Source organism: Ciconia boyciana, chromosome 22, assembly GCF_034638445.1.
Source record: "Ciconia boyciana chromosome 22, ASM3463844v1, whole genome shotgun sequence".
NCBI lineage: Eukaryota > Metazoa > Chordata > Aves > Ciconiiformes > Ciconiidae > Ciconia > Ciconia boyciana.
The window spans coordinates 872,851-896,322 of NC_132955.1; the positions used below are offsets into that span (position 1 = coordinate 872,851).

Genomic DNA, 23,472 nt, shown 5'->3' on the forward strand with positions numbered 1-23,472 from the left:
ATCGTTTTGACTAGGTGCTTTGTTCAAGTTAAATACTGTCTGTAAAAGAGTTCTGGCGCACAGCGCGTGGCGTTGTCTGACGGCTTCGGGCAGTCTTGCTCGGAAGTGGGGTTTGAGAGAAAGTGTGTTGGCACGCAGCAGCGCCAGCGGGAAGGGCAGAGTCGCGGCAGCGCTGCTGTATCCAGAGTGTTTTGGACTGACCTGCGGTAGCGTAGTGATGTTGGAGGGCTGAATGTTGCTTGGCTGAGAAAACGGGTGTTCATACAAATACATGCAAGACTCTTTCCTAGAGAAACCTGACACTAACTTTTATATAATACCTGATTTAACTTCTTACTGCAGGAACAAAAATTGCAATGAATTCATTGCATGAAATGATTACTTTGAATGCTAACATCTGTGTCTTCCTTCCTTTTGAGGGCTGTACTTGTCCTGTTCAGTGGGACAGAGTTGCTAGACCGCAATGCAAGTTAACTTCATTTCCAACAGTTGCAATAGTGTCGTGGTGCTGCCGCCGCCGAGTCCTACAGTCCTGTGGTTGTGCTCTGTCAGAATCTTTGACAATCTGCTTTCATAGAGGGAAGATTTAAGGGCTTAAATTCTAGTACTGCAGAATAAAGGAAGTATTTTATAACTCACTCGGAAGTCAGCTTTTAAAATGAGCCAATGTTGAGTAATATTTCCAAAAATAGACTCTACAACATTTATTCTAACTTCCTTTGCACCAGTGTAACGTGATGGACTTACCCGGATTGCACTGAAAGCAAAATAAGATCCTAGCATCTTTCAGACTCTGAAATGGTAAATACCTGGGGAGCTGAAATACTGGTCTATGCATATTGATACTTCTCCAGTTCTCATGGCACTTGTACATCAGAGTTTACAGGACTTGTTTTAGTGTGGCATTCTGGATTCACCATGTCTTGTCCTGTGTGTATTGATGTTACTGTACAGTTCGGACTTTTCTCAGTCTTTGATTTGTCAGTGGCTTTTGTTATTATTTCCCACTCCCCCCAGTTAAGTACGACAGGCTTCCTTCTCTCCCAACTTTGAATGAGACCGTTCCTTGGACGACAGAAGTGAAATGGCTTTTTCTTCCGAGAGAGAAAATGTATACAGCAGATATTTATAAAACTGTACATGAATGCATGATTTAATGTAGTTAAATATTAATATGGTGAGTGCCAAGACTTTTCTAAGGAGCGTTATTATGTGATTCAAAGTGAAGGCGAACACGCGTTCCCTTTCGCGCAGAGCGCTGGGGTTGCAGCAGCGTTCGGTGGCTCTCCCGTTACCTCAGGACAGCAGCAGCAGTGCCCCGAGGCAGAGGTGCGGAGGCATTGGAACCTCCAGCGTGTCCTAGCACGGCTTGGAGATGCGGGACTCTTGTTTCTTTTGGAAAAAATCTGCTTAGATGTGCATTGCTGGAAACGTTGCCTTTCACACTCGGTAGTTCCAGAACATTATGCATGGGTTGTGTTTTGCACATAGCCACAGGGAACCTTAGTGCCATTTTTCTAGCTGCTACCACTCCACGGGCCTCCCTGGGTTCCTTCGGCTCCATAGGAGCTACCAGACGTAGGAATTTGCCACAGAGATAATGAGTAAGTATCTTAAAGTGGTATTATGCCTGTGCTTTTTCGAGAGTGATAGAGAGCTAATGGAGGTGATAGGAGGCGGTTGCTGTAGGTGATACCTTGAAGCACAAGCGCAGTGGGACATACGTGCATCGAGCCTTATTTAGAAGCGTGCTCTTCCCTTTGGCGTGACTGTAGGCCACCACGTGAACTTGGCAAGTGGAAGAAACCGATGGTAGAGCCCTTCCTTTTAACGAAAAGAGTTCTCTTCTTGGAAGTCAGTCTTTGCAATTATCGAAAGGTTTATTTTTTGGCATAACAGCAAAAGGAGCCTCAATACTTAACCCTGAAATGTACCTAAACATGCCCCCAGACTCTTCCGTGCGCAGAATCCCCCGTGCCCAGATCTGCCTGGTGAACAGCCCGAAATACAGAGGCCGAGCAGCTTTGGCTGCGTGGTGCACGTTCACCCCTCGGCCTGCCAGCTCCCGCGCGGTGTTTCCGAAGGGGAACGGTTGGTGCTGGGAGAGCTCCTGCTGATGGGGAGTACCCAGCGAGAGCAGAGCTGACTTGGCTGAAAGCCGGAGCAGGCTGGTGTGTAAGGGAGGGATCTTTTAGCAGACGTGCTGGAAGTCGTTGCTGTTGAACAGCTCGATAACTGACAGAGTAGCTGTCGGCTTCCTCTGTGAAAGTTGTAAACTACAGGGAAAATTGCGTGCGTGTGGGGAGCGTGGCTCTCGGCAGACCAAGCGTGTGAGGCGAGGCTCTGTTGTTGTGACTCTACGGTGTTTACGAGGAGAAGAGGAATTGTTTGACTATTACGCCTTCCCTCTGATGGTTTTTTTTGCCTAATCATGATACTTGTGGTGTCTGAGCTGCTGTAGGGATAGTTTCAAATTAAAAGGGAAGCAATTTCATGCTTTAAAAATGAAAACATGCATCAGCAATGTTAGTGTGTGAGAGATACTTGCATGTACAGTGGTCTGACCTCTAGGCCCCAAAGCCTGGTGTGTTTTTTCTTGTGTGGATTTACTTTACAAATCTGATGCTGTGTCAGCCCCACCTTTTGTGGGGGAGTATTGAGAGTGCTTTCCAGATACACTGAACCTGGACTTGAAATCAGCTGTAAAGACCATTAAAATGCTTCTGGCTGCCCACTTTGACAGGCTCTTCGTTGTTTCTGCTACACATGCTACATAGGAAAGTACACGGTTTTGTTTGTGAACTTGGAAGTGTTGCTGTAAAGCTGGATCCTTAGTGCTAAAGGCTTCTGACTGTTTTGTAAATACATGAATGCCAACTGGGGGGGAAAAAAGGAGAAAGAAAAAAAATGTTGAGGGACAACAGTATTATTATCCATGGAATATTGCAAGTCCCTCAGCTTTCAGTATCTGACAGGGATACCGAGTGAAAGCTGCTGGGCTGTTGCTTCGTTTCTGATACGGAAGCTGGCTCAGCTCTTGTGCCCACCCGCGAGCGCCGGTCTCCGAGCTGGCTGCGCGCTGGAGGGCTGCGCTCGGCCGAATCGCTCTTCAGCCAATTGAATGACCAAAGCATTTGGACCACCCAGTGGTTTGCTCTTCTTTCAAAATTACTTCCTCAGTTTCAGTAATAACTAAAGGTATTCACTTATCTTCAAGTGGATGGTTTTCATCCCCCTTAAATTTGTGCCTTGTACCCTCCCCTCCCCTTTCCTGGGGGGAAAGGACAGCTCGTGTGTTGCACCTACCCGAGTTTCTCCGAGCAGCGCTGAGCTCCATCTCGGGCCGTTGCAGTAGTGCTGTAACTGGGGCTGCAAGGCGGCAGACCGGATCGCAGCCGTTCTGCGACCTCCGTCTCCCGGAGGCCGCTCGCACGCAGCCGTGCTGTATTCTGGAGACGCCCCTATTGCCCCTGCTTGGCAGGGCAGCAGGACCTGTGCTTGGCTTTGAAAGACAATGCGCAACGCTTTGGCCTTCCTCGACGTACCCTGGCTTCCCCCGCTCCTGCAGAGTCAGGGACAGGATTATCCCTTCTTCTTGGAGTAGTGCTAGGCGAGTTCGCACTCTAGCGTAGATCCGACCTCTGAAGAAAGCTCTGGTATGAAACGCGAGCGGGGTGCCGAGACGAGGCATCGTCTGCAATGCGGTGTTACTGAGCTAGGGCTTCGGCATGATCGGGGTGGCTCGGGAAGGCAGGCGTTTGGTGGGAGAGCTGGGACGCTGCCTCTGGCTGGGTGTGCAGCTGGGCTGCGGTTCTGGCGTAGCCAATCTCACGTCGATTACCCCATCTTCCTCCCTGCGTTCACTTAATAGCTCGTGCTTCAAAAGAGAAAATCGGGTGCAGCGATGTTGGAGGGGCCGAGTGCGAAACCGAGCACCTTCACTGCATGCATATCTGCTTTGTTGTAACGACCTTAAGGAGTAGTCAAGACAAAACCAGACGCCGATGTGAAGCCACCTTGGAGAGGACGCTAGCCCCTGTGCTGCAGTATTTATCTGAATTGAAATTCTGAATGTTTACCTCAGTGTAAATATCTTAACCTTTCCGGTGGGAGGAAAGGCGTATTGCATGGAGCAATCACTCTCCCCATCGCTTTGCCAAACGTCATCCTCTCCAAGACGGGCTCCACATCGGTGTGAACACTGTCCCTCTTTGGACCCTTACCTTTCTAGGATGTGAATGGTAAAAATGTGAATATTTGTTGTTTACTTCATTAGGCATAATTCATAATGATGTGTTTATATGAAGAATATCACAGACTGAAGCAAAACCATATGCAATTGGTTTACTTTATTATAAACTGTATATGATGTACAAACTAATAAAAACTTAAATGACGACAGTCTCACTGTTGTTCTTGAACAGGCAAATAAACAAGATATTCCAGCTGTGCATTTCGGTGCCGGATGTGATCCGGAGCACTGGGCTGTTCCCGGGGCGCTGGAGGGAGAGGGGGGCCGCGTGCCCCCACGCTCCCACAGCAGCCGTCCTGGGCAGGCGCGGGTAAACGCGGTTTTGAAGTTTTGATGGATGAAACCCGTGTGCGGTTTCCGTTAGGAAAGGCCCAAGCGGAGCATCGGGCGCTGGCCCCTCTGCCGGTGCAGAAGCTAGCAAGGGTTTCTCCGTTGAAGGTAAGGGAGGATTACAGGTGCTATGGGGGTGTAGATAGATAACTTTTTTATGTTACAAGGAGAATTTGTTGTCATCCATCTCTTTGAAACCCCAGAAGTACTTTGCTTTATTGGTAAGCTTGCAGAGAGTTTACCAGATTAGCCCCAAACCGCTCCTTGCTTTTGTTTTGAGCATTCCGAGGAGAAATGCTTCTTGCACAGGCAGCGTTGCGCTTCCCCCAGGATGGTTTCAGTGCGCACCCAGCTACAGGTAAGCTGCACCCACGACAGCTCCGTTACAGATACGAGCCCAGCACGCACTTGTCAAACACAGTAAGTATTTACATATATTAATACAGGGTTAGTTTCACTATGCAGTTCACCAAACGCCGAGCCATAGCATGAGTTTAAACTGGTGTGCTGACCTGAATCCGTTAGTTGAGCTTTGTGTTACAGTAAAGTAGCGACCGCGGATCCGCTGACCACCTGGCAGACGGTCTGGCAAAGAGCAAAAACAGAAGGTGCAATAAAACAGACTTAACAGAAGTGCTCGATCATTAACCTTTTTTCCAGCCACTGGTTTAGGTTTGAGCAGACTTAAGTTACGCAGTTACGAGACCTCCACTTACTTCCTAAATTACAATGTTACTGCCAGCCTAACTTTTAACATTCAAGTGCATTAGAGAAAAGTAGTAAAATCTTGCATGAAGTACAGTTCTATACTTCAGACATGATTTTAGTTTCTATAAAATAAGATGGAAAAGACATTAGTTCATCTCTTCCACTCCCTGCCAAGGCAGGATTGTTCCCTACAGGACAAGGACACTGGGCAGTGCTTGGTCCAGCCCACTCTGACCTGTGAAGTGACTGGAGCCACGCTACGGGAACTGAATGCCTCTCCTCCTCTTTCACTTGTTTCCCTTTCTGTGACTTTTTTCCCCCCAAGTCCGTGATGCTCTTTAAGACATCATCTGGCAACGTGCCTTCCTTCTGACGCTCCCCAGCATGTCCCTTCCCTGCAACGAAGGAAGCGTTCGCATGCAAACAGCGAACATGACTTGGGGTAGAGCGCGGCTGGCCGGCCACAGGACTGTGGGCCCGACCTCTGATCGAGGCCGTCAGATGCCCTGCTGCCCTCTGCAAGTTCTCTGCTTATGGGCTGAACTGTTAGCAACTGCCACGCTTGACAACTCATCCACCGCTGGGTCTTGCTGGATTTTACCCGGCAACTTGGCTACCAGAATGACTGATGTCAGTCCCTCGGGTGGGGGAGAAGGGGAGAGACATTACGCAGTTCACACCGCTGGGCTTCAGACCAGTTCTGTACGGGCTTTGGTCTGCCACTGCTTATGGTACTGACGTGTAGAGATCTAACGATTGTGGTTCATAGGGATGCTATAAAAGACCGTAGGAGATCTTCCTCTGAGGAAGAAAACAAGCAGACCACCCTGGCTAGTTCTCTCCAAAACTCTTCCTTTAAGACACACTCGGCAGCACTTCAGTTATTGACATCAGTTATGTGACTGTGTTCCTTTGTCAGTCAAGAGTTGCTTGTTTTCTTCCTTGTTCCGAGGCCACTAAACTCTCTCCCCAGAGAGGCTTCCCGCTGGGGTTGGCAAAAGGGCTTACTTTAGTAAAGGTAGAATTATTTCTCTTTACACTTTTAAAGGTTACAGGAGTTACTTGCCTTTTAAAAACCAACAAACAAATAAGCTACCCTGCCCATGCTCCTAGATGATGGTGCAGGAACTAAAAGCAGAGCCCCGTTTGTTGGTGCTCTGCGTTGGCACGAGTTTTCCTTTTCCATAGTAACCTGAGAATATTGCCTTCACATCAATCTTTTTAGAAAGCATGAGCATCCACATACCATTATCAAAATACAGCAGTTTCCCTCCTCCAATCTCCCCCACTTCATCCCCTTTGTTCCCTGCCTTTTCCAGTTTCACAAACTCCAGCAGATCGAGCCCAGTCTGGACCGCTTCGATGCCGTTGGCACAGCCGAGGGTGATGTGAGCCCGGCTGCCTTTCGGGAGGTTGTCGGTGGGGAGGATCTTATCGGCGTCTCCAGGCCACAGCAGCAGCTGCTGTTCGCTCAGCTCTACACGAGCACCAACAGTTTTTGTTGTGATGAACAGAGCAGAAATGGACAAGGTGAAGCCTTTGCCGTAGGAAGTCTTCACAGCCTGGGAGAAGAGGGAGACAAGTCCAGAACACAGCTCTGACTGACTGCAGACGGGGGAGTTACAGCGGTGTGGCTGGCGTTACTGTCCACACGCTCGGGGTCCTGGCTGGTCATGGGAGCTCTCGCTTTATTTGAAACACTGTGTACAAGTGGAAGATCACAGCCTGAAGTTCCCGCTCCATGAATTCAGAGCTGGTTACATCTTTTCCCTTCACAAATTCCAATATTTAACCTGGGCTCATCTGTTTTGAAATCGTTTAGCTGGAAGTGCAAATACTGTAATTTATCGTCATTCAAATCAAGCTACTGGCGATGGTGCTGGAAGTCAGGGGGGATGGGGAAGGAGTATTTTGTTTGGAAACCAAAAGGAAGTCACCATCTCCCCACAATTACGACTTCTCTATTGCACAGGCCACGTGGACGTACTGACTGTCCCTACAGTTACACTCTCGGCTCCAAGCAAAGCCGCGTCCCCAGCCCACCCCGAGAGGCTTGCGGATCCCCTGCTGGGAAGGCGGAGGGAGACAGGAGTCATGGGGAGCAGACGGAGCCCCGGTACTCACCGGGTACTCGCCCAGTACTCACCTCTTGCTGTGCGTACTCCTCGGCTCCAGCTGCTTTTCCAAAGTCTGTGTATTTCGTGGTGCAGTGTAAGACCCCGGGCGGCCTCTTCACAAAGTAGCTGGTGAGATCTATTTTTATTTTGGGATCTTCAATAGCAGAAGCAACTGCAAATATGGGTAAACAATATTACTATCAAAAAGTGATCCCCCTGATGTCACCCCACGAGGCCAAGTCCTATCTCAGCTTTCTTCACCAGCCTGTCCTTCATGTTTCATCTTTCTTACTGCTGAAAAGGACTAGATGGGCAAGTAAAACTCCTCCTTCCACCTCGGCTAACAGTGGATGGAGCTGGAACACAGACGCTTCTGCGCATCATCGTGGCTCGTCTTAACCTTGATGTTGTACGAATCCCTCAAGGGACGAGGCTGTTCAGTCTTTCCCTTTTCTCTTTGACTCATCGCAGCGACCAGGGGATGCCCAGCCACCCGACGCAACGCTGCTGCCATCTGAACCCAGCTCCCTGCAGTGTCACAGCTAGCTAGGCTTCTTAGGAAAAACCGTTCCATTTATTTTTACTTAACAGCAGCAACTTTGTCAACTATGGGAAATGGATTAGTACCTGTAAAGTTGTTCTTGTTGCTAACTTTAACTAGAAATTCCCTTTAGAAGCTGACCAAACTCGCTCCATTTGCTGAATGTTAACATTTCATCAACAGAGTAAGAACTTGGTAAGATACTTCTATACATACAGTATTTACTCTCCTTTTTGAAGGCTTTGAGACTTCCGAGCTCATCTAAGAAGGCCTGGCCAGCCTTCCTCAGGATCTCTGAACTTCTTTTGCTCAAAAACCACCCAAAATACATGGGTAGGAATTCCTTCTCCAAGCTCGGCTTCATCTTCTTCAGCTCTTCCACTGACAGTTTCCATTGATTCTTTTCCTTCAGCTGCAAGCAATCCATCCGCCACTGGGTCTTGGGCTCGGCAAAGATGACTTTGTACCGGTATTTGTCAGCAATATCAAAGAGCTGATCCAGTCGTTCCCTCTCGTGGTGAGTGTCATCCAAAACGATAACGCTGATATCTCGTTTGCAATACTCAGCTAGATCCTCATCCACCTTTGAGTACTCTTCAGGAATGGTGCTTCTTACTAAAGGTGTAATTTTATAGCTATCAACAGAGATGACCTTGCAGGCATCTTTATACCTATCTTGAATAGCCTGGGCAAGAGTGGACTTCCCACTGCCAGGCAGGCCTCTTAAGATAAAAAAGGTTTTAGACTCCTTGACTGTGGAGATGGTATCTTCATCGTCAAGGAAAGGGAACTGCAAGCTTTCGGGTCTTTCTTTCGCTGATTGAGTAGACATTTTTCTAAATATTTTAGGCAGGAATGTGTGACTCTTCTTTGAGAAGCCTCTGTTCTGAAATGCAAGAAGAAAATATTTTGCTGGCTAGCAACCCCAAGAGATCGCGTGTTCACGCTGCACAAGCACGCGCCGTTGAGAACCTTTACTGGGAGGAAGGGGTGGAGGGCACGTCTCTACCCCCACGTCCCCTAACCTCAGCTGCCCTGCTTGGCTTAAACCACCTCTCACAGCTACCACCCCCCTGCCCTGTCCCACCACCCCCCTGCCCTGTCCCACCACCCCCCTGGCACCGTCCATCCGACCTGAGGAGCTGCCGGTGCGGCTCTGGCTCCGGCCTCGGCAGCTGCAGTCCTGCCTGACCGGGAAGGGGAAGTTTCACCCGTCACGTGGCAGCAGCTGCGGTTCCACAGGCACCACGAGCTGCCACAAAGCTACAGCCCGGGCAGAGCATCGCAAGCGTCAAATTTATTTCTGAATGCTTAAATAAACGCTTGTGGCTACTGGATAACAAGGGTGCAGCGCGCTGCGGGGAACTCCACTTGAAAGGGGGAAACGAAAGTCCGAGCAGGGTGTGACAGCTCCTGCAATCTCCTCGCTTCTTTGAATAAGAGAGACCGCAAAGGCATTTAAGTCTGTTCAGGGATCCTCCGTCCCCACAGGAAAGGCTGTTTCTGAGTGAAGTCTGCAAGGATGCCGTCTCTCGCATTAAGAACTGCCATTTCTTCACGCTGTACTGAACAACAGCACCCCGAACGCCTCAGGGGAGGGAATTTGGGCTCCTCTTGCGATGAAGAGCAACTGAAATTGCTTCCGGTAAAGACAAACCCCCTCCCAGCAGCTGCTGAGCTGAACACGAAAGCGAAACCAGTCCTCCGAGCACCAAAAGAAATGCCCGCCTTTGGCAGCAGCCCGAGAGCTGGGAGATGCGCTGCTGGGTTTCCTCCCCTCCTGCCAGCAGCTCCGGTAACTGGAATCCCAGATTAATTCCCAGCAGGGCCTGGGCAAACACGGGACTGGAAGGAAACGAGGGATTTCTCCAACTGTGCGAGTTTTCAATAGCATCAATGGGGCAGCCCGGTGGTTTTTGGTCAATGTGAACTCTCCACCTTCCCTCCCCAGCTGCCTCCTCGCCCAGCCCATGCCCAGCCCTCGCCCTCGAGCTGAACGCTGTGCCAGCGGCCACGGGAGTGATGCTGAAGGAGTAAGTGTTGCCTTTGATGCAAAAATCGAGGGGTTTTACATTCTATATAAATGCTCTACCCATGGCAGAAAAATACAGCTTTCCTGTTTGCAGGGTGAAGGCACTGTTTAAAAAACAACTTTCCTATCCCTTATTCTAGAATTTGGAGGTGGGTTTTGGTTCCAAAGTGCCCTGGGACCAGGACCAGGACCCCCCGCTGCTTCAGTGGACGTCTTGGGCAGGCAGCGCTGCCTGCCCCGGGGTCAGCTACTGCGCAGCACACCGGGACGGTGAGCCCCGAGCACACCGGGGCAGCCGCGCCTGCTCCCGACACCGGTGCGGAGCTCCTGCCGCGGGAATGAACGGGCTCCCGCGAAGAGCGAGGGCCGCACGGCTCTCCTGGGACCCCCACGTCGGCTTCCTCGTGGATTCGGGGCTCCCAAGTCATATTACGAGAGGAAGCAGTCGGCGTGAGGGTCCCGTTTGCCAAGGGGGACGTTCGGCCCGGGCCAGGCCGGCCTCGCTGCTCCTGCGGCCGGGCCCGAGTGCCGAGCGAGGGCTGGGCCTGGGGCAGCCCAGCTATTCGGCTGAAGGCAGCTGCTGGGGATGGCAGTAACTGAGGCCGCTTTTCAAACGTGCGAACAAAAGAACAATAATAGAAAACACCCTCCGGCCCCATTGTTTAGCGGCCAGCTTGGAGGATAATAGCGGCCTTCATGGGACGGGGCCGCGTACGGCCCGGCCGGACAATGGCCCCACAGAGACCCGCGTCGGCGGAGCGCTGGGCTCCCCGGGCGGACAATCCCCCATTGAGCCCGCGGCCCTGGCCCGTCCCTCCCCGCCGGCCCCACAAAGCCCCCGCTTGTCTCCGGGCCCCCTGCGGGACGGGGACTCGCGTGGAGGGAGCGATGCTCCCACCGTCCAAGGTGGTCGTGCCCCGGCTGCCCTCAGCGCGGCCCGGGGCAGCCCGGGACCCCCGGGACGGAGCCGCTGCGTCCCCGGCTCCACCGCGGGGACCCCGGGGCCGGGGACCGTTCCCGGGACCGGGGACCGTTCCCGGGACCCGGCTGCACCCCGCCCCCCGGTCGGCGATGCCGCCGGGCGCCTCCTCTCCTCTCCCCTCCCCTCCGGGAACCGCACCCCGCGCCCGGGAGGGGCGGCTGCCCCGGCCCCGCTCGCTGCGCGCCCCGGGCCCCCCGCTTACCATGGTGAGGGCAGCGGCTCCGGGGCGGCCGCCGGTGCGGAGCGGCGCGGCGGGGAAACGGCTGCGGGGCGGCCGCGGCCGCGGCCCCTTTCATAGCGCGGGGCCCGCCCCGCCCGCGGCCGCGCAGGCGCGGGGGGAGCGGGGGGCCGGGCCGGGCCCTCCCCCGGGGGCAGCCGGGCCGGCGGCGGCAGGCGGGGCCCGGGGCCCGCGGCTCTCCGCTCCGGGAGCTCGCCGCTGCGGAGGCGCCGGCCCCGGCGGGCTCGCGTCCCCGCCGGGACAGCGCGGGGCGGGGGTGGGGGGGAGGAGGGAGCGGCGCTGGCCGCGGCCTGGCCCCACGCGTGGGCGCGCAGCGGTGGCTGCGGCGGGGCGGCTGCCGCCGGGCCGGGCGAGGGGAGGCAGCGCGGGAAGCGGCGAGTGCGGGGCCCGCGGGTACGAGACAGCGGCTGCGGGGAACGGCTCTTGTTTGCAACGCCAGGCCTGCGGCGCGGGACTCCCGCCCGCCTCCCCGGGCCGCGCCCGCCGCTCCAGCGCCGGTCCGGCCCTTCGCCGCCGCCTAGCTCTTCTTCCCGTCTCCTCGCTGCTTTTCCCCTTTGCGCTCCTTCTCGTCTTCTTGTTCCTCTCCCCCTTCCTTATTGTTGCCGTGGTCTTCCCTACAGGTCCCGGCATCCTCTTCTTGCTTTTCATCTTCTGGACTCCCCGGGCCGTGTTCGCTTTCCCCTCTCTCTCCGTACTTGCCAGACTTGTCGTCTTTTGTGTTTTCACTGCTGAAATCGTAATCTGGGGAGGAAAAAGCGATCTGAAACCGAGTCCCAGCACTGAGAAATCAGTGGGGCAGCAGAACAGCAAGACCCCTGGCCCCTATCACCGCAAGGAGCAAGCTCCCCTCTGTTTTCTGTCCACCAGACCCGCTCTGCTGAGGCGGGAAGGTGCCGAGCGGCACGATCCGAGGGGAGCGGGCGGCGGGGGCTGGCAGGCACCTCGCCGCCGCCGGAGCCGTCTCCCGGCCCGCGGGCGGAGGCCGGGGGGTCGGCCGGGGGGCCCGGGGCGCAGGGGACGCTCGGGGAGTGCTGCCACCTCCTGCTCAGGCTCCGCATCGCTCGGGGTGGGCACGGCCCGAGCTGGGAGCGCAGCGGGAGGGACGCGGTACTTGTAGGAAGATTTTAACTCGATACTTGCAAGGAAATCCATACTTCTAGACTATGTGAATTCTAAGATGTAGCTGATGCTTTTGAAGGCCTCAACGCTACGGGTCTCCTTTATTCACGGTCACATTCTGCTTCTGACTGCGTCCCGCGCACTGGAGCTGCTCTCAGTGTTACTAAACGCAGCTTTTAAACGGATGGCAGCGAAGAGTGAAACCAGGCTCCTGCACTGTTATCAAGGCTGCCCTGACATCGCTTACTTCGGTTTATACCAGCTCAAGCTTAAGCCTTCGCTGCCAAAACACTGAGGCCACAAATTGTAACTACGCTATGGCTTCACATATAAATTAATTCCTGCTACTGTGTACTAGAACAGAGGACGCAATATGGGCCAGAAATTTGGATGCTGGCTACCTGGGAATGGGGTGCTTTGTTCCCATGCCTCGGTCTGTGCTCCAGAAATGGAAAGTGGAGAATTTTTATATTTATGGGGTGCAGAGGTTTAAATGACAACTACCTTTGAGAGAGTAGACTGTCGTTTCTTCTCTTCTTTCATTCAGCTCTTCAATGATGCTTTTGCTCACATCATCTAAGGCCTGAAAGCGATATGGCGTATTAATGAAAGCTCTAGAAATGCAGTTACACACCTAAGCTTTTCCTGTTTTCTTTTCATTTCTGCTATCATTACCTGGTCCTTTCCTACTGTAAAACTCTCTGCACCGACATGCTTCATTTCTCCCTGCAGTGATTCCTACCTGTCAGTATCCCTTATCAAGTGTCTCCTCCCCTGATGATTCCATTTCTCACACTATCATTTTTCTTCTGGCAGGAGAACAGGCTCTGCCTGAGCTCTGGACACCCATGAGGGATCGCCAAATAGGTAGGTGTCTGTGCTGTAACTGTTGCCTGGCAAGCTGGGTGCGGTCAGATCACCCACAACCCGCTGGCGGGTCAAAGCAGAACATGCAGACTGCTTTACCCTGGGTCGCTGGCTGTGCCCGGGTGTTCTTCCATGGTCTGATGCAAAGTGGTTTCTCTGGGATATTTTGGAGAGGCCAGAAAAGGGTGAGCTGTGATCAGCAGCTGACAGCGACTGAACACAGAGAAGGCACCGCTGTATGCTGTGTGTGAATCCTTGCCCCAGGGAGGTCAAAAGAAAATCTTCCCTTGACCCGAGCAGGGCTAGGGCTTCACCCTTGTGTATGTTGGACTGGTTCAAAACTGGGGTTAAATTTTCTGAGCCAGGAGGTTTCATAACTTTTAATAGGTAAACTGCTTCAGAGGCTGCATTTTCCCCCTCTTAGGACACTAGCTATGTAGTGATGTTTTCTCAATTCACAGGACGCTAGACAATAGTTACAGCTAACTTATTGATGCCGCCCCAAGCTTCTCTCCTCTTTGCAACGAGCCACTTACAATAATGATGGCCTTTTGAGCAGCTTCATTGTGAATAAGCTTTGCCTTCTCAAGTGCTTTTTCAAAGTTCATGATTGCAGACTGGTAATCCTTCAATTTTACTGTAACAGACAAATGAAAACATCTGTTTTAACACAAGATCAAGAGAACAACAATAGTTAACCAAGCAAGTCTCCGATGAGAGGTCTTGATCTGAACAGTTACTTCGGCTGTTAAATCACAGAGATGCTTTCACTGAGATGCTGAACAGACAGGCTGTCTCCACCCTTAGAGCAAAATTTGTACTAACGCCTTTACCTTGTGCTTGTGCCACTAGTACAGTAGCATGGAGTTGCCACTCAACATCTCCCTCTTCATCTGCTGACTGCAGGGACTTCTCTCCGTAATTTTGGGCTGCTTCAGCTTTATTGAGCTCGAGGTAACATCGGCCAATTTCATGGAACAGCCAGGTCTTCTCCAGGCTGGATTTTGCCATTGGAATCTTCTCCTCCCAACTTCAAGCAGAGAGTAAGAAAGGCAGACACTTACTGAATCTCACTAGGTGCAGTCATGATTGCAACCACTGATTCTATAAACAAAGGGTTCCAGGTACTGTTGTTATGAAAAATTTCACAGCCCCCCTTGCTAGCAGTATGAATAAACAAACTGACAAGATGTCGTCTATTTAATTCAAAATACCACCTATGCCTTTTCTGTTACTAATATTACATACGTGTCAATAGCTTGCTGGAATTTGCCGATTCTGGCATAAACTCTGCCAATGTTATCAAGGGCTCTGGATACGGCATCTGGCAGGTTGCTGCATGGAAAAGAAAAAGAAATCATAGTAGCTGACATAGTCTTGTCCCTGATACAGTCAGCACTTTCTTTAGCCTTACGTATTTTCTTTGGTGCTCAACTTAACTTCAGGCTAAGTGTTGAGAATTAGAGGTAACGGACCAATGTCAGACAGAAAGTCATAAAATCAAGGTAGGTTTTTGGTTTTATCTACAGCTGTGGCAACTGGCACCCCATAAGACACAGGGGAAAAGGGCTTAGTTTTGTGTTCTATTTTTTTAATGCAAATCTGGCAGTCCTTGTGAAAGTCTTCCCATTTTTCTTTGCCTCAGTTTCCCTTTGTTGCCTTGCGGGTCCCACGGAAGTCCCCTGCCAGCTCCTAGGTCCCTAGCACTAATAGATGATTTCTGTCCAAGAGGAAAGTGAAGACGCAAAAACGTGTCTGCAATATGTCTACAGACTCCTACAACAGACTCCTGGTAACAGGCCCTGCTCCCAGCGCTGTGAATGAGCCTTTGCCCCATGCTAGAGGCAGCTCCTTCTATAATAATGTAGCCTGTGGACTTTTTTCCTTAATTAGTCCTCATTCCCATCTTCAGAAGTGGCCTGCTTTGACTACACTTACCTTACAAATGAAAAAGCTGATGAAAGAAGATAAAGGCGTCGCTGGGGGCAATGCGAGTCACTAACAATGTCTCCTCTTGCCCTGCCGAACTCCAGCCACCAGAGAGCAAGGTCCCCCCAGTCATCACTGCGTTTCTGTCCTTTAAATGCAACTTTATAGTGCTTTTAAAAAGTAGTAAAATTATGTATCTCATTCCCGCCTCTTTACTGCCAATTGTTAGCTTTATTTGGCATAACTGGGGAGCGGAGATCACCAGGAGAGAGGCAGAAATTTCTTAAACCAGTATTAATTTTTAAAAGTGATTTGTGAAAACAACAGACAATAAGTCCGTTACATCTTAAAAGCCCTCTGCAGTATTGGCAAAAATAAAACCAAAATAACTTCAATTCAAGCAACTATTCAGTGTTTTCTCAGAGCTTTGCAAAACTCTTACTAAATCTTAAGACTACATTTTGCTCATTCTGTTTTAGCTGAAAGAGCTGCAGAATGCATTCTGTATGGGCAGGTAACTGTACCTCTTAGATAAATATTTCAAGCCTGCTATCATGGTTTGAATGCAAATGATTTTAAGAGAAAATGTAGCAGAAAACTTGTGCAATTTAAAGCCTGACCTTCCTGAGAAGGAAGTGTATACTAGAGGCTAAAGTGCTGAGACTGGGACTTGTGTTCTCTTGCTTTGCTTCAGCAGAGATTTAGATGTGTCACGTGGTCTAGGTCCTTTAAAAATCTGCTTCAGGCTCCTTATTTTGAAACAGTGAAGATAAGAAGCCACTAGAGACCATGGTACTCGGGCAGAGTCTGAATGCGTTGCCCTGTTAAATCTCCAGGTGAGAATTACAACATTACCTGATGCTAAAACATCTTAACAGAGGTACTTTCCTTTTTCCCCATCCATCTGAACTTCTCAGCACTTACTTCTGCCTGGCAAATTCCAGATCCATTTTATGGCTTTGCAGAGCTGCCTCCATCTGGCCCATCTCTAACTGAGCATTCCCAATGCAGCTGTGGAGGTTTCCAATCAGTTCATTCTTGTTGGGAACTTCATCATCTGACCACCCTTGTATTGTTTTGAGCACACGCTCAGCTTTCTTGCAGCTTTCTTCAGGGGAGTCGCCAGTCAGCACTAGAGACAAAGAGGAGAGTTTACTGCTACTGTGTGGACACAGTGATATTGGGAAAGTAAGACTAAGTGCAGTTGTGTAAGCCTCAGACAAGGCTTGGCAAAGGCTAGAGCTCCTAACTCGTCATGCCTCTCCTACACTCCTCCCTCCAATCTCCAGTAAATCTGCCCCTGGGAGATGGTACTTCTGACCATCCCCCTGGCACTGCTGGAAATCGCTTTCATCACAGCAAGTAAGGGGAAATGACTGGTAACACTTCACGCTTGCTGAAGAAAAATAAAGGAGGACGATGCTTGTTGTCTGAAGGTTTTGAAAGCTCATAGTTATTGCAGCAGGGCAGCCTGGTCTTGGAGATGAAGTTCTGGCTACAGTACTTGGGTTTTTATCTCCTAAATTAGCCCCTTGCACTTTCCTGGTGAGCTCTGTTCATTGCACCCAGCTGGCCTACAGTGCTGTGGGAATTAGACTGCAGGATGTTTCTGACACTACCTTCACTGAGCTGTTGTAGCTTAAAAGAGCTGAATTTCAGTGATGACTAAATTCTCTTCCCTGGCTTGTAAAATATGTAGCACAGGAAGAGAGAAAGAGACCAGAAGTGGCTGAATTACTCCTTCCTTCCAGACCACTGTTTTTCAGCTTCTTCATCTCTCTTCAATGGTATTTTTGACTATAGAAATTATTAACTCCAGTGGCCTGCATTCTCTCAATAAAACAGCTTCTCATTACCAGACCAGAGGCATTTGCTAAGCATGCAGCAGTGGCCTACCTGGCTTTGGTATCTAAGTGGTGTCCTGAAAACCAATCGGCAAGACCTCAAGTACAGAAAAAGCTGAGAAAAAAATGTGTTGGATTCTGTATCTAAGAAAGTGTTGGGAAAGGTGAAGAATACAAAAGCAAATGCTTCCCAAAAACTGCTTACTAGTGTTTGTTAATACTTGCACTACTGCAGCAAGTAATTACACGTGCCAATTGTCATTTTCTTACTGTTTCCTGCCAGGACACCTACACATATCAATGTCCTCCATACTCTTCACAATGTATCTGCCAACCTCCGCTGGTTTTCGTTTCTTGTCCCGGATCCACCTTTGCTGCCTGAGCTTGCGCTCTCTCACACGGGCATAAATAGGCTTCTGCTGCTGCCAGAATTCACTGCGTGTGTCCAGGTAGGAAATACCACTCAAAACCAGGTCCACTACTTTGATCCCCTGCTTCATGGTGCTCTCCATCAAATCTGAAAATAAGATAGTAGAACCCAGGAGAGTATTAATGTATGTGATGGATGAAGCTGCACTTCAGTGGGAGACTGCTTGTGAATGTTTTTCTGCTCTGAGAGAGAGATAGTCCTAGAAATTAAAGTCTTCAGTGCTTCTCAGAACTGATGTGATGAGCTTGCTGTGACATGGTGCTTGCTGTGACCCATTCTGTGTGTTTGAGTGAGCTAGAGCTGGTGTTCCCAGCCCCTGTGGTTGCTGCCTTCTCCGCTGACAAGAGCCAAGAAGGGGCCCAAGCAATGGGGACCAGCTGTGATGAGCGAGCACCCGTCCTCCTGGAGAGAACAGTTGTATGGGGCATTTGTACTGCAATGGCACTTTGAAAAGTGTTGTGGATTAGACTGCAAGATGGAAATTGAGGCTTTTACATGCCTGGAAACCAGATAGCCCGCATGTATTATTAATGCTAGTAATACCATAAAACCTGTGAGTAGACTAAATTCTTAATTACTTCTCTATTACTGGGTAAAGAGTTCCCTAGAAAAATGACTGAAGGGAATCACCTTTCTGCTTAGTTCTAAAATAAGATAATTCTCCAAATCCTGCATCTTGATCTATAACAAAACCACAAATGAGCTACGGTCTTATGAGCAATGCTGTGCACTTAATGCAAGTGTTAGTGGAATTTATCATTACGACAGAAGTTAAGTAATTTATAATGATACTGTTTCTGCTTTTAATTTCATCAGCACAGATTGCTTTGAGTTGATTTGTTATTTGTTATAAAAGCCTGCCATTTAATAGGGAAGGAAATATGCTCAGACATAGTTATGAAGGTAGAACTGGCTTAAAAAATACCTGTACTCTCCAGACACCTGCCTCTCTCATGACCACTGCGAGCAGTATGTGCTATGTGAGCTCTGAGACAAATAAGGAAGAGTAGTCATAGGGATATGAAAGAAGAAGAAGAAAAAGAACCTGCTTAGAAGGAACGTTTAGTTAAATACAATGGAGAAAAACCTTCATCCTGGAGCAACTTTTCTAGGTAGGCCTTGTCAGCATAAAGCTCTCCAAGAAGCTGTCGCTCTGTTTTTGGATTCCTCACACGCTCCTGTTTCCTTGTCCATTTTTGATCCTTAGTCAGTTTGATTTGGAGTTTCTGATTTGCTGTTTTACTCTACAGCAAAAATAAAGGAAGTTGGGGGAGATTAGTGGGGAACACTAGAATTAGCAGAATTCTGTTTACACTCCATGTATGGCACCTTATTTTTTAAATAAAAGCAAAAAGTCAGTGTCTCACCAATTGCTTTGGTCATGAGCAACTGACATTTTGCACCCAATTGTGCTCCCTCGCTTCCAAGAACAGGATAGTTAGGACAGCATTATAGTAAGAGCAGGAATTAGTTCTGCCCCAGTGTCTTGTCCTGTTCCGGAGGGCTTCCTGGTCAGTGCTGTGGGAGGACGTTAAGGCTGTGGGAAAGGCAGGTCTAATTGTCCACAGTCAAACAAACAGAGGCTGTAACAGCCAGGGCTTCTGAAACGTCAGGAGGGTATTTCTAAAGTTTCACATCCAAAATCCCAACAATTACAGTGCTAATCTTTAGGTCCCTTTGTATAAATTATTTTTACCACTGAGTACCTGTAATTCCAGCTGAAAGAAGCAATGAGCATTCACTGCCCTGGCTTCAAAGGGAAATGTGGCTTGGCATCTTGGAGGAACGAGGCACTACTTCAGTGGACCACCCCAAAATTAAGCAATCGAGAAAGTGTCCATTATCAAAAATGTGAACCTTAAACATCAGGTAAAACCAAAGTAAATATTGTAGATAAATGTACCCTGGCTCCGACCTCAGTGCTGTTACTTATTAGCCTTTGATGGGTGATCAGCAACACCCAACAGAAACAGTCAGGCTGGTAGAGAAATTTCAAACGGGGCTTTGTTTCTCCGTGGTTGCTCTTCCCTGCCCTTCTGCCTTCTCCTTTAAATTCTGTGTAGCTTGAACCAGAACTACATTAAAAGCAGGTGCATAAATACTCTCATAACAGACCAGTGTGCTTCCTGCGCTCAGAAGGCACTTCACTAGACCAGCCATATCCCCATCCATGTTGCTGCAGAAACTGTTAATCCTCTACTGCCTATTTCAGAAAGTATTAGCATTATAATAACTCTAGTTAGCTTCTAAAGTGAGAGCTCTTCAGACTGTACCTCTGCCTGCCTGCTTATAAAGCACAGATCCTCTTTATTCTCCAGTTTAACTGAGGATGGACCTGCAAATACAGAGAAAATAATTGTTAGCGTTCAAGAATAGCAGTGCAGAGGCTTTAGAAATTAAAATGACCATAAACGTGCCAAGCCTATAATGTCCTATTTGAAATAAAGCTTTCTATTAATTCTTTCACATTAAATGTGTGGATGTTGGTATGTTCTGTAAGCAGGGAATACAGCTCATAGATGCAGCTCCTCTCGGGATTTTAATTCCTCTTTTCACATGGCACCAGGGGGCTCCCATCACAGTGCAGATTTCCTACAGAGACATGCTACATCCTGCATGGAAACGGAGGAAGAAAAAGGATGGCAGGTTCTTCTGAGGGATCGCAGCTGAAGCTTAAAATGGAAGGAAAGCTCATAAGCACAGGGATCTCCAGCAATCCAGAGAACAATTTTTTAAGTTTATTTTTTAGGTTTTTTAAGTTTTTGTGCACTGACATTAGGGCAAAACTCCAATTTCATTTTCACTCTGACATCCAGTTCTGCTATTCAGATTGCAATCTGGCAGTGGAAGTAAGAGTGAAAAACAGCTCTCTGTTTTGGCCTGGTCAGAAGGAAGGAAAGAGCTTTGCATGCTGTTGTAGAAGGGTTTCCTTCAGCAAGGCAACTGGGCCAAGTCAGCAATACGAGTACACGCGTATCACGGAAGGCAGGCATTTCTGAATCTGCCAAGCAAAGCAGATTCAGTAAAGCAGTTTTGGGGATGCGCCCTGTTAATGTGTGTGCATTTCCCAACTATTTAAACATCTAGATCAAATGCTAGCATGTTTCCTTGCTTCTTTTCCCCTGCATCTAGGAGCTATCACTTGATTAAAAAAATGTCGTCTTGGTTTTTAATCTGTTCATTTGCCTACAGCCCAGATGCTTGAAGGCATTTAAAGCCCTTAGCTCAGTATGTCAAGCATGGCAAGCATTTCATCTGAGAGTTGCAAAGATATCTAGGCATTTCTATTAAGCTAAGAAAGCAGCAGGAACAGAGGAAAGCAAGCCAGATCTGGAAACTTTCCCTGTTTTTTTAAATATCACACATGAAAGAGCTTCGGGCTTTTACGCAGCTGGGACATGAAGTTAATCTGTGACACTGGAGGCGGACTGAAGTTTTGAAACAGATTTCAGGGAGAGTAAGGCACTTAAATATCTCAAGGACCAGGGCCTCCGTGTATGGGTGTGCAGCAGGCCGTGTCCTGGCTCCGTGAAGGGACAGGCTGTCGGGATCCACCTGAGCAGTCTCTAACTAGCTGGGCGGGTTTCCCAGCAGCCTCGTGAGCCACGTGTCTAAGGTGGCAGCCCCAGCTGAGGTGTGTCTGTGTGCCTGAGTGCGTGCACATCCTGTCCATGCTTGTCTGCGTACAAGAGCGTTGCTAAGAGAAAAACTAAGGGAAAAGGGGCAAGTTTTCAGTTCGCTTTGAACATCACTGGCCATTCCTGTCTCCTGCAGGTCTCCATTCTGTGATCTAAGCCAGAAATGATGGAAGCAGGGCTCCATTGCAATAGTCAATGGTTTCACTGGTCTTACGCAATGTAAATTGGAGGAAAATCAGGATCTCAGGAAGGCCAGTCTCAGGTAGCAAGGCAAATTTCATTATGAACTTTGAATATTAGGATAAAGATCTCAAAATTGATTCTGTAATCAGTAGGGCTGTAAGTAGATGAGCTGCTTTGTTCTGTATTACCCAAAACATTTTCATGGTGACTTTGGAAATTTAAGTTAGTGTCATAGTTTACCTACATAACTGAAGTTATTAGACACTGTATATGAATAGGCATTCAGCCAAAAAAAGAAGAAGAAAAAAGAACAGAGCTGTGCTCTTTTTGGTGCTTCCTGGTTTCATCTGAGAACAGCCACTGAGCACGTGAATCCAGAAGCAAAGAGACTCTGTTGTTGCAGGGTCCTTGGGTCACTCGCAGAGCTAATTTGCCATCAGCTGCCCACTGAACAGCTGCCGGCTGCGCTTGTAGGGGCCATAAAATGAAACATCTTACTTCCAATGCAGTTGACAATTGCCTCCTGGGATTTCTCGATACCCAGCCTGAACTTCTGTAGTTCTGGACGTAGTCTGTAGCCTCGATGATAAAACACTAACGCGAATTCAAAATCACCCATGGTATATAATGTCTCAGCTTTTTGGTAAAGACCCTAAAATGACATTTGGAAAAAAAAAAAGAATAAAAAAGAAGAAAAAAAAGCTTCAGAGATCTCAGTTAACTCCCCGCTAGGCAGAAGTGAGACCCCTATGGTATCGCAATCTGCATACAATAAAATCCGGCCCTGGAACTGAGAAAGGAGTTGATCCTTTCTCAATTGTTGACTACGCACCTCCACTTCTCTGGAAGCAATAAAAATGTCAAGGGTGTGTTTAGAGTTAGCTGTTTCTACACAATACTGTCTCCCAGGCCCTTCAGAGTTTCACAGATAAAAGACCAGTCCTCAGCTACCCCAGACTCTTCCCACTTCCTGCTGTTTACCTTGGCGAATGTTTTGTCGTTTTGGAGAGAAGCTTCAGCATCTTTCAGGGAATTTTCCGTGTCTCCGAGTTTCAGGTAACACTTTGAGCGGGCAACTAGACAGTGCTTATCTCCTGCTCTCAGCTTCAGTGCCTGGAACACAGCAGACGTGGATGTGTCATCAGTGCTGGGCTCAACAGCACAAATACATGCAAGCACGTATATTTGATGCAACCTGCTCCGTCCCAGCACGGATCTCGATGATGGATGAGGATAAAACCACGACATTTTTACTGAATAAAACGTTCTCTTGATGTTCACACATTCCCTCTGCTGCAGCATCCCCATCTTTCCAGGCCGTAGCCCCTCTGAGCGCTCCCCCACACCAGAGAGGAGCTGCCCCCTCCCTTCACGCAGCACCCTGCGTGTCACCTCCCGTCACGCTGTGACCCCCAGGCGCCCTTGGGGACGCTTCCCTTCATGCCGCCACCTCGCCGGGCCGCGTCTCCTCACGCTGCCACCTCCCCTTGCCGTGGGTGCCACCTTCCTCCACGTCCCCCCTCCCCTCGTGCTGCCACCTCTGCCAGCCGCCCCCACGTGCACCGGCTGCCACCGCCACGCACGTCCCTTCGCGGCCGCCACCTCCGAGTGCCACCTCCTGCCCCCGGGCCGCCTCGGTGTCTTGGGCCCCCCCGCCCGCAGTCCTCACCCCCCCGGCCGCGCCCCGGCACCCTCACGTTGTTGAAGCAGGCCAGGGCCTTGTCGTACTCGCCCCGCCGGAACAGCAGCGTCCCCTCGGTCATGAAGCTGGGGAAGGTGCCGGCCGGCACGGTGTCCGCCGCCGCCGCCGCCGCCATGGCCGGCCCGCCGCCGCCGTCGCCTGGCAACCGCTGCCGGGCAACCGCCCGACTTCCGGCGCGGCGGGAAGCCCCGCCCAGGCGGTGACGTTGCGGTGGCGCGCCCGGGGAGGTTTCCCGCGCTGCGGCACACATTCCCGCGCCGCCGCTGCCGTACTCCCGAGCGCGGCCCCAGTGGCGGCTTCCCCGGGCCCCGGCCTGCCAGCGAGGCGGCACGGCACGGCACGGCACGGCACGGCACGGGAGCTCGCTGCTTGCGGGGGGCGCGTTCCTCCGGCCGTGGGGACTCGTGCGCGGGCCTGCGCCACGCGCGGGCGTGGGCCGGGTGCCTGACGATAACGCTGTCGCGCCGTGTGTCCGCAGCAGAGCGTTGAGGAGGCCGTGCCGTGCCGTGCCGTGCCGTGCCGGTCACGGCAAGTCCGCACAAGCACGGCGGTGCGGGGGA

General features: G+C 50.2%; 2 protein-coding genes and 1 long non-coding RNA gene across 5 annotated transcripts; 1 reads left to right on the forward strand and 2 right to left on the reverse strand.

The window, feature by feature from the left end:
* Positions 1-4,330: 4,330 nt before the first annotated feature.
* On the reverse strand, positions 4,331-11,307 carry CNP (2'',3''-cyclic nucleotide 3'' phosphodiesterase). 2 transcript variants are annotated; one of them, XM_072886062.1, is made up of 5 exons: positions 11,165-11,307; positions 8,165-8,834; positions 7,437-7,579; positions 6,537-6,852; positions 4,331-5,167 (listed from the first exon to the last, which is right to left on the reverse strand). In XM_072886062.1, the coding sequence occupies exons 1-5, from the start codon at positions 11,165-11,167 to the stop codon at positions 5,049-5,051; spliced, it is 1,251 nt and encodes a 416-aa protein (XP_072742163.1). In that variant the 5' UTR covers positions 11,168-11,307; the 3' UTR covers positions 4,331-5,048. The 2 variants fall into 2 exon arrangements, with proteins under 2 accessions (XP_072742163.1, XP_072742162.1); XM_072886061.1 differs by having other exon boundaries at positions 4,331-6,852.
* On the forward strand, positions 9,148-22,485 carry LOC140662556 (uncharacterized). 2 transcript variants are annotated; one of them, XR_012046111.1, is made up of 6 exons: positions 9,148-9,743; positions 9,900-9,981; positions 13,136-13,186; positions 14,093-14,310; positions 14,832-17,408; positions 22,267-22,485. It is a non-coding gene; the product is annotated as an uncharacterized lncRNA (long non-coding RNA). The 2 variants fall into 2 exon arrangements; XR_012046110.1 differs by lacking the exons at positions 9,148-9,743; positions 9,900-9,981; positions 14,093-14,310 and adding an exon at positions 11,370-11,593 and having other exon boundaries at positions 17,243-17,408.
* On the reverse strand, positions 11,354-23,211 carry ODAD4 (outer dynein arm docking complex subunit 4). Its single transcript, XM_072886040.1, has 12 exons — positions 22,908-23,211; positions 22,192-22,323; positions 21,709-21,862; positions 19,663-19,724; positions 18,477-18,633; positions 17,252-17,476; positions 16,040-16,247; positions 14,435-14,521; positions 14,020-14,216; positions 13,723-13,823; positions 12,824-12,902; positions 11,354-11,941 (listed from the first exon to the last, which is right to left on the reverse strand). The coding sequence occupies exons 1-12, from the start codon at positions 23,160-23,162 to the stop codon at positions 11,718-11,720; spliced, it is 1,881 nt and encodes a 626-aa protein (XP_072742141.1). The 5' UTR covers positions 23,163-23,211; the 3' UTR covers positions 11,354-11,717.
* Between the last annotated feature and the right edge of the window lie 261 nt (positions 23,212-23,472).